Source organism: Vitis riparia, chromosome 13 (genome assembly GCF_004353265.1).
Source record: "Vitis riparia cultivar Riparia Gloire de Montpellier isolate 1030 chromosome 13, EGFV_Vit.rip_1.0, whole genome shotgun sequence".
Classification (NCBI taxonomy): Eukaryota; Viridiplantae; Streptophyta; class Magnoliopsida; order Vitales; family Vitaceae; genus Vitis; species Vitis riparia.
The window spans coordinates 16,735,911-16,746,808 of NC_048443.1; the positions used below are offsets into that span (position 1 = coordinate 16,735,911).

The following is a 10,898-nucleotide window of genomic DNA, read 5'->3' on the forward strand; positions in this document are numbered from 1 at the left end:
GGGGAAAGTGGGTTGGGCTTGGGCTAATTGCCATAATCTTTCATGAGCCAGCCACTGGTTCAGCGGTTGGACCATTGGGTGGACCGGTTCAGTGGCGGTTCAACACAAGTCTGGCCTAATGAGTGAACCAAACCGAACCGTTCGGGTCCAATTTTTAAAATATTAATTTTAATAACCATGCTGTTATTATAAATTGTATCTTACATATTGTATTTATCATATTTGCTTCTAAATTATATATGAATTTATTAAAAAATAAAAATGTTAAAATGAAATTTTAATTATCTTATTTTCAAATCCTATTTAATTTATTATTGAAAATACAAAAATAACGAATTGAATATAAAAAAATTATATTATGATAGTTTAAAACAAAAAAATGATTATTCGTATATCATAGAGTAATAAATATCATTTTAATATCAAATATATTTTTAGATTTTACATATTGTTATTGAATAATGCAAATTATACTTATTATTATTATTTCTTTTATCATACTTTGATACTAATATAATATTTCCATCAAGATGATATTCTTTCATTCAGTAGTGTCATGAAATAGATGGGAGCTAAATGATCACCATGCAATGTATATAAGTTATTAATATGAAATTAAATACTTAATGTAGATTAATATTAAGTGTAACCTAAAAAAAATTATATTTTTTATTAGTGTATTAAATATTTTATCAAATATTTCAAATTATATCATGTAATATGCATTATTGTACCTTTTATTAGTTTTTCTCTATGTTTTTATTAGTTTTGATTATTCTACTAAAACTTTTTTGTCAAAATTTTCACTAATCTAACTATCAATATATTTATAAAAATTAATATTTTTATTCATGTTTTCTGGTCAAAAACTTATATGTATTAAAAATACAGTTGAGATTTTGTTTAACATTTAAAAATAAAATGACATTTTATTGAAAATTTTAAAATTTTAAAATTTTATTTCATAATTGAGAAAAAAATAATATTTTATTAAACAAAAAATAAAATAAATCAAGATTTGTGTTGAAATAAATGCAGGAGCTGAAAGCAAAACATAATAATTAGGATCAGTTTATGCAAAATAAGTAATTAGGGTAAATTTAGAAACTTTTTAGAAAATAAGATGATTTTGGCATTTTCTATGACTTACTATTTGAATGTAAGCAACAGGATCATCTCTTCAATGGCGAAGGTTATAGTTTTATTATTATTATTTTTAAATAATAAAGCTTTGCATTATTTTCTCTCTTTTTATCATACAATTAGGTGGGTAGAAATAGTGCAACAAGTTAATTTCTTTTTCACATGATAATATATCTTAAAAATTGGGAATTGGGAACATCAAGAGACGGAGACCCCACTGGAACCAGATATAGACGCCACTTCAGTGGTGGGCCCTCCAACTGAGTTTAATGGATAGTACCGTTTCGAAATGTGTCTAGTGCATAGTGCATGAAGATAAATCTTATTTTTTAGGAAAATAAGAATTGATGACCTGTCTTGATGACGGGGCTAATTCCAACAAACCACACCACACAAGACAACGGACACGTCACGCCAAGGAGCGTACCAGGAACCGAGCAACGGGCCATCATTCCTTCAAAAGCGAGCAGGGGAAATCTTCAAGACGACTCACTCCAATCAACACTCCCTTCCACTCACCCCCTGTTTGTTTCCCGAGATATTTCTCTATTTCTCAGATCTTGATCTCTCTACACAATGGGAAACAGTTGCGTGAAGCTCAAGAAATCCACGGCGGAGATCGCGCCCTGCGAATTCGTTAAAGACTCACCACCTGTCGTCATACTCTACGGATCTCCAGCGGTTCCTCTCACCTCCTACATCCGGTTCGCCCTGCACCACAAATGCGTGTCCGTCCGAATGGTGTCGGCCGAGACGCCGATTCTCGGGCCCGATACGCTGGTTCTGCAGTGCGGCTCCGACACCGTTTCGGGATCGAGGGAGACGCTGATGCGGTACATAGAGTCGAGGTTCCCTCGGCCCCCGCTGGTGATGAGCCGCGGCGGTGACTGCGATGAAACGACGCCGTTGATAGTGACGGCGACGAGGCTGCAGCACCGGAGCATGACGTGGCACATTGAGAGGATGGTGAGGTGGGCGGAGGATCTGGCGGCACGTGGTGGGAGAGGAGCAGTTGACCCGACAGTGGGGAGTCCGCGGATGGAGGTGAAGAAGTTTGGGAGGAGTTATGGTCATCTACTGGAGCTGATGCTGGAGCACGCTCAGATGGAGGAGAGGATCGTCTTCCCCATCTTAGAGAGGGCTGATCGAGGTAACGAAATGCTTCTTCTTCCACCGTATTGTAATTTAGAAAATAGCAGAAAAAATCCGAAATTTCCAGTTTATTACTATTTTAAAATTATGGTTATATATAAACTTATAATATATATTTTGCTTTATTTTTAATAACGTTTAAAATTATAATTGGAATGATATTATAGAGAAGCATAATGTCTACTTAAATTTCATGTAATAATTCCAAAAACACTTTATATAACAGGAACAGCAACTACTATCTTGTCACCGCAAAAAGTAAGGTTGGCGATGGACTCTTGTTAGAGAAAGAGTAGTCAACAAGTTATCATAATTAGTTAATTAAAAAAATATTGTTTTTATTACAAAATATTGTGTAGGAGCGTTTCTAGTATTACAATTTTTGTAGCATGGAAAATGACAGCATGGCTTTTGAAAAGTAGGGTGTAAGTTATCTGCCGTGAAGATGGAAAATGATCTCAAATGTTCAATTAATTGAAAAAGTCTAGTTTTCTCTCCAAAAAAAAAAAAAATGAAAGAGCATTTTTTGCTTTAAAAATCTGATTAAGAGAATGTTGAGGATGTGAAACATGAAACAGGATTATCCAAAGCTGCAAATGATGATCATGCAAGGGACCTACCCATCATGAATGGCATCAAAGAAGACATCAAATCCATTGTGGTTTTGGACTCGGGCACCCCTGCATACCAAGAGGCCCTCTCCAATCTTTTCACTCGCCTCAAATCATTACAGGTTAGACCCACCACAACTGATTTTGGATAAGAATATTCTTACTCTCCTTTCATGACTTGTGAAGTGTGAATGTTATTAAGTCAGCCTTCCCTATCCACTTAGCTAGTAAGGTTAAATATGCACACACAACTTGGAAGCTTAGAATGCACAAGTAAGACAACATTTAGGAAATGAATTTTTGTATTGCACAAGACACGTGATTATTTGATGATTTTTGTAAGAGATTCTAATCTTGTGTGGGCAGGAGCACTGCAAGGAGCACTTCGATGGGGAGGAGAGGGATCTACTGCCGCTGATGGAGGCGGCAGAGCTGAGCAAGCAACAACACGAGAGGCTGTTGGAGCAGTGCTGGGATGCAATGCAGGGGACACACTCCCACCTATTTCGCTTCTTCATTGAGGGCCTCCCCCCTCATGATGCAATGAGCTACTTGGGCTTGATCATCAAGTGCAATGACAAAGATCGGGCGGCTACCATGCTCTGCCCCATCATGGAGTGAGATCTGGCCTTAGCTTCTAATGACCACTTGGCTTGTAAGTTTTTGCTGGGAATGAAGTACAAATGATATCATGTGGCTAATGTCTTCATGTGAAGGAATATTTTGAAGTGCGAGGACTTGGGGTGGCCTAAATCGTGGGACTCCAAGTCAGGTTACATGGTGGCATGGTTGAAAGAAGGATTCTGGTAAGAATATGTAAAAATGTGAAATGTCATGTAGTATAAAGTCAATGTCCTTTATATTTCATCTTCCTTTAATTTTGAAATCAAATCTATGGTAATCAAGAAGTATTATCACCAACACAAATCGCAAGAATTTGTAAAGAAAGTTCATAATCATTAATCCTATGAAAAATTGTCAGTATGTTAATGTAAATTCTTCTAGAAGTTCTAGGCCACTTTTCTCCCTTCAAAACTCACCCAAAGATCCTTCTCTTAATCTTCAAACGAGGTTAATTCATATAGGTCTCAGACAAGCCAAACCACAAAAGGAAAAGAATACACTGAAAATCACTTTATTTTTTTACTTTATTTATATTATATTTAAATCTTATTTCAATTTTATTTTTGACTTTATTTATATTTTCATTTAAATGGCAATATAACAATAATAATTAAATTAAAAAAAATGGGAAATCAAAGGAAATTTAATGCAAATGCAATGAAATGGATTTTGGAATTATAATCAAAACCAAATGAAAATAAAATCATAATGAAATCGAAAATGCATGAAATGAAATAAAATATGGGATAGCAAGTGAAAGGAGTGGGCATGACAGATGTCAAATGGTAGCAGGGCCAGAGTACTTGATGGGTTAATAGGAAAGAAAAAGAAAAGAAATGATTACAAAGGAAGCAGCTTCTTGAAGAGAATAAGAATATTGTTCGGTGAGACTTGAGAGAAAGGAAGCAAAAGGGGAGGAGGGGAGGATTTCTTTTAGAGTGGGTTGAAATTCTTTCTTACAAGGGAAGCGTCATCTGAGAGAGTTCCTTTTAGGGTGAAAGAAAAAAAAAGGGTGGGAAAGGTTCCTTAGTTTTATGACTTCCTTTTTTTCAGCACAAAAGATGAAAGGGGCTGGCAAGAGGTTGAGAAATGGCGAAGGAAAAAGGAAAGAAATGAGAAGGTAGAGATAATAAAGGAGGAGAGAAGAACTGAACTGTCAGGTTGTTTTCACGGAGTCGTCAGATGGACAACCCATAACCCACTTTTAATCCTACAAACACCACCTTCCTTCAACCCATAAATAAAGGATTTGATAATTGAAGGTTGAATTTAAAATTAATTTTTTAAAATATAGTACATTAAAAAATATTTCCAAATCTATGATATTTTTTGTCACTCTGAAAGGTGTTTCTTGAAAATACATCTTTCATACTTTTTATATCAATGATACATGTTCAAAAAAATTGAATTCACATTAAAAATATCTCTTTTCATAATTTTTATATTAATAACACATATTAACAAAATTTGAATTTACATTAAAAGTGTTTCTTCAAAAGACACCGTTTACAATTCTACAAAATCTAATTTATATTAAAAATGTCTTTTAAAGAGACACTTTTCACAATTTTTATATCAATTACATAATAAAAAAATTGAATTTATATTAAAGATATCTCCTTAAGAGACACTTTTTACAATTTCACAAAATTAAATTTATATTAAAGGTGTCTCTCTTCAACAATTTTTGTATCAATCATCCATTGAAATAACTGAATTTATATTAAAAGTATTTTTTCAAAAGACATCTTCCACAATTCAATAAAATTAAATTTATATTGAAAAGTTTTCCTTTAAGAGACACTTTTAGTATAAATTTAATTTTTTCAATAGGTGACTAATATAAAAATTGTGAAAAATGTTTTTTCAAAAGACATATTTAGTATAAATTCAATTTTGTGGAATTGTGGAGACGCTTTCAATGTAAATTAAATTTTTTTTTACTGTGTGACTGATATGAAAATTGTGGAAGATGTTTCTTTAAGAGACACCTTTAATATAAATTTGATTTTATGGTATTGTGGAAATGATATTTATTTAGTATAAATTCAATTTTTTTAACGTGTATAACTAATAAAAAAAATATATGAAAAAGTGTCTCTTGAAGAGACACCTTTAGTGTAAATTCAATTTTTTTTTAACATGTATCGTTGATATGAAAAATATGCAATGTGTCTCTTCAAGAAACACATTTTAAAGTGACAAAAAATACCGCAATTTATCAATAGTTTTATAACTATCATATTTTAAGAGTTTTTTTTTAAGTACCATTTTTTAAGAATTATTTTTAAAATAGTTATACAAATTAAAAAAAAAAAAGCCCCATAAATAAACATCGTCAACCCCACCACCACAACCTTCTACTTCACTTCACCATACACCACCTTCATAATAAACATTCTTCAAACCCCAACCACTATCTCCACCTCCCTTCAATTCCATCATCATCTCTAAACACCATTCTCACAAATACCATCACCAACTTCCATAACCACCACCATCATTTTGCCACCACCATCAACTTTACTTCAGTATACCGAGTTTAAGTCCAAAATAATCCATTGATAGAAAAAAAAATGGTAAAAATAGTATCCATCTCAAAATATTTGTCAAAGTAATCTTTTGTATCCACGTAAGCATCCACGTGGATTTTTTTTAGTGTAAAAAACCACTGTTGGTGACTGTAGTTTTAAAAGTTTCAGAAATATTCTTAAAACCACAGTCATAGACTGGTTTTACAATTTTCCTTAGAACCACAATTAGTAACTGTGGTTTCAAAATTATTTTTAATCCATCCCCGTTTTAATGGTATTGTGATTTTAATATTATTTTTAAAATATTTTTTATCATAATAACCATAAAACCATAGTTAATAATTGTGGTTTTAAAATATCCTAAAAACCACAATCACAGACTGTGGTTTTACAATTTTCTTTAAAACCACAGTCTGTCTTTAAAACCACAGTTACTAACTGTGGTTTCACAAATATCTTTAAGGAGAGCTCGTATAACCATACATCAACTAAAAAAAATATGAGATTTCAGAACTTTGCTTTTTTATTTTTAATTTTAGTGTAAATTATGGATGTACCAAAATTTCTTAACGATGTACCAAATTTCTTTAAAGTTTGTTTCAGAGTGGGGAAAATTTCTTACAATTTTCCATTGTCAATTTAAAATTGTTTTTTTTTACAAATTATCCCTAATAAATTTTTTCTTTACGACTGTTTTAAAATTACACACACACACACACACACACACACACACACACACACACACACACACACACATATATATATATATATTTATATTTTCATATTTTCCATCAAATTCTGAGAAAATAATTTTGCCTACATGCATTCCCATAAAAATTTATATATTTATGGTAAATAAAATATTTATTTGTTTTATGAATTTTATCACATATGAATTAAAGAAAATTATTTTTTCAAATTATTTTAAAATTTTAAAATAACTAAACATATTGTTTATATTATTTTAAAATTTTATATTTTCATATGAAAATTAATGCCAATGATTATGATTTTAGGTTATTCCTTATTAAGTATAATTTGAACTTATGTCTTGGTTAAAATGTATAATTTTTAAATTATATGAAAGAAAAATAGGTTATGGTTGTAACAATTTGTTTAGTTAGAATTTATTTCATTTAGACTTTAGGGTGCATTTGAGTCTTATTTGTTTAAATTATCAAGGAAACATGTGAATAACATAACATCACTAATTTGAATTAACATTTTATATAACCTTAAATGTATGAACCAAAGTATTATAGTTCTACAGACATGAAAAAAGCTCTCAATGTGTCCCACATGATGGAATCTTTCTCTTTCATTGTGAACATCTATGGTAGATGGCCATATTTGTGGTATCCATCTGTGCTATTTGAAAAGTCTCCATCTCTATAGACTATGACACGCCATCTACATGAGCTGTTGAGTTAGATGGGACTGATGGAGGTGGAACTCGATGTACACGTGGAGCTCGATGTCCTCTAGGTACCCATACATGTAATCGTGCAGCATGAGTTGTCCCTTCAAGAAAAGGTAAAGGTGCAATGGACTCTGTAATAGGTGGAGGTGCAATAAACTCTGTAATAGGTGGGGGTGCAATAAACTCTATAACAGGTGGGGGTGCATCCAATGACATAGATGGCTGGGGTGGAGATGGAGGTGAAGAAGTCTGTATAGATGTAACATAAGGGAAGAAAGATAAGTCCAATGATATAGATGGCTCAATAGGGGTAAGGGTAGATGGTATGGTAGTCTCAAGTTGAGATGAATGGGTTGGTATGGATACATCAGGGAGAGAGAGTGGTGACTCTAATGAAGTATATAGCTGAAATAGAGGAAGGGTAGACGTGACTGGTGGATGTGAGGGTTGTAACAAAGTAGATGCCAAAGGTACATGTCGCTAACTAGCTCGACCACCACCTCTCCCCCGACCTCTAATGGGTGGTACCCTAACAAGCGTAATCAATGATGGTGATCTCATGGATGGTCCTGAAGATGTGGATGGCTCTTGTGTCGAGTGTACACGATGGTCCTCTCCTATGGCACGTAAAACATCAATAGCAATTCGGTGAGTTTCCTCTAAATCATTTGAAATAGTCATCTGCGATACGACAGTGATCTGTATAAGAAAATGAAACATAAGGAATTTGCACATAATTTAAGTTTAACATTCATTAAAAAATGGTTTTGTATCTCAAATGGTCTCACCAATAACTCAATGGCAAAAGTTGTACTATGGAACCTCATATGATTTCTATGCAAAACAAGTGCGATCAGGCGTCGCGTGATACGTCGATACCACTGCATATATGGATCATAAAAATCCATGCTAGTAATAGCAAGTGGTGTTGTCGCAATACACTCAGAACGAGTAACCCAAAGAGAAATATACTGAGCATGGAATGTCACCCAATCATACTAATGTCGTCCTCACCTATCCACTAAATGTAGCTCCATATCTATCAAACAAGGTGAAGGTATCCCTTATTGCATACAAAACTGGCGTAAAACTCGCTCTGGTCTATGCCACTCGATAATATCAAAGCAAATTAGAGGTGACATAGATCGCCAAATTTCTTCATCAGTCTGACATATAGCCAAAAGATATGCAATCAACTCTATTGTATATGGTTCCCATAATACTTGTAATTTAAAAAAAAATAATTAGTGACATTGGTGGAAAATGTTGCAAAGGTAATCTTACGCATCAACACTTTACCTGATCATGTATTTGGGCATCTAATTGATCTCGATACAATGTCAACACATGTGGTGATGGGTTATGAGACCAAGACATAGGTACTCTCCACCTGTGGCCCAATGGATTGATTGGGAGTGCCTCATCTGGCAATAGATGATCATGTAAACCATCAACTACATCATCATGTACAGGTGGGACTACTATAGGCACCGAAGAACAACTAAAATTAGGTCGACCCACATGAAGTCTCTCCCATGACCATAACTACAAAATTAGATAGAATTATCAAAATTGAACAACTTACAACAATAATGTGAGTCAATTAATTAGAATAGATAGTTATGTCGAAATACTTGTAATAGTGTGATAGGTCCAAAAATCTCTATGGCACTATCCAAACTCCCACGACATAGCTCTCTATATAGGTATGCCAACACTACATTGCCCCAACTCTAGTGAGAAATCTCAGTGAAGTCTCTTAACTGTGCAAGGTAACATAATTGTACATGTGTGCCAGTCTTGTCTGCGAACAATGCTCCATCCAATAGTGCTAATATGAAAGCACGAGCCTAACGCTGTAAAATAATATCATCGACCCCTGCTGGTGGATATGAGAACTGCTCACTCAACCACCATGCTGATATAGTTGACCCTCTAATATGAGATGGAGGTGGGACCATACCTAAAAGCTCTTAACATAGTAGCGACCAATCTATGTTACATGTGCCAGTGATGAGAGGCCCATGAATACGTAATCCTAGAATCACGGCTACATCATGTAAAGTAACAATCATCTCTCCAATAGGTAAATGAAATGTGTGTCTCAAGTTGTCATCGCTCAACAAGACTTGTGATCAATGGCCAATCTAGTGAAATGTGTCCGACACGATATGCACCATAAAAACTAGACTGCATCACTTATCACCGAATACGAGGGTCCATCTCCCACTCTCGCATGAATGTCCATAAACGTTGTCGACATGTCAATACCTGATTAAGCTACAGAAGATACCATTTCGATTAAATAAGAACTTAATTAAGGTTTATGATTATGTTTTTATATACATTTATATTTATATATACACATATACCTGACCAAAATCCACTAATTGAGACCTATGTCTGTCCTGTAGCACTAAAATAGAGTGATCTAATGGATCTAGATCAAATCTGGCCTCTCTATGCTTCATTACTATATTGTCATAATAAACTAATGTTAATATTATAATTTAAACAATTTCGACAAAGTCTCCCCTATAAATAGGGTATTCTCCAAAATACAAAGAACCTAATTAATCAAAATATCTATTTGCAACCAATATCAATATCCAAGTACAATAATGAAAAAAAAAGTCATAAACTAATTGTGAAACCAAGGTTTGGTTAATTTCAGTTTTGATGATAACAAAACAAGTTTTAGAACTAATAATTATATTTCAAGTGTGATTAGGCTAGACGATTTCCAAAGTGGCAATCACAAAGACAAATCAAGTCAAGAAGAAATCATGAAGAAGAAGACCACCTCAAAGAGAAGTGTTTTACAAGACCCAAGCTTCATAAGATCTCTTTGTAAGGTTGTTGGTGCACTAGGATTTTCATGCATTACATTCTTTACTTATGCACCAAAATCATCCAAGAGTTATTTTGTTTTAAATATTTTAAAAAATTGGATGATTTCATGTTTTCAAGTAAAACCTTGTGTCAAATGTTTTTCAAACTTGTTTAAAAAGTTTTAAGTTGAAAAAGTTGGTTGTTGAGCCAAAAACGACTTAATCGGTTGAACAGGATGAGGAATCGGTCAACCCCTATCTCAACCGATGTAGGTCTGGGTCAACCCACAACTCAACTGGTCGAGGTCCGAGTTGACCCCCAGCTCAATTGGTCGAGGTCCGGGTTGACCCCTAACTCAACCGGTCAAGATTCGAGTCGACCCCCAGCTCAATCGGTCGAGGGTGCAAAAAACTCTCTTTCTTCCTGAACGGTTGTTCAACCAATCAAGGTTGAACCTCAACTGGTTGGGGTCCAGTCGAGGTTCGATTGAGGTCCGGTCGAGGTCCAACGGTTACCAGCCAAACATTAAATGCTAACGGCTAGTCAACCGGTCGACTCATAACTCGACTGGTCGAACCCCCA

The 10,898-nt window shown here is 34.1% G+C and overlaps 1 protein-coding gene across 1 annotated transcript; it reads left to right on the plus strand.

Annotated features, from left to right (window-relative positions):
* Window positions 1-1,596: 1,596 nt before the first annotated feature.
* Window positions 1,597-3,827, plus strand: LOC117927848. Its single transcript, XM_034847542.1, has 3 exons — window positions 1,597-2,293; window positions 2,874-3,028; window positions 3,273-3,827. Exons 1-3 carry the CDS (start codon window positions 1,720-1,722, stop codon window positions 3,525-3,527), a joined length of 984 nt encoding a protein of 327 aa, XP_034703433.1. The 5' UTR covers window positions 1,597-1,719; the 3' UTR covers window positions 3,528-3,827.
* The last annotated feature ends 7,071 nt before the right edge of the window (window positions 3,828-10,898 follow it).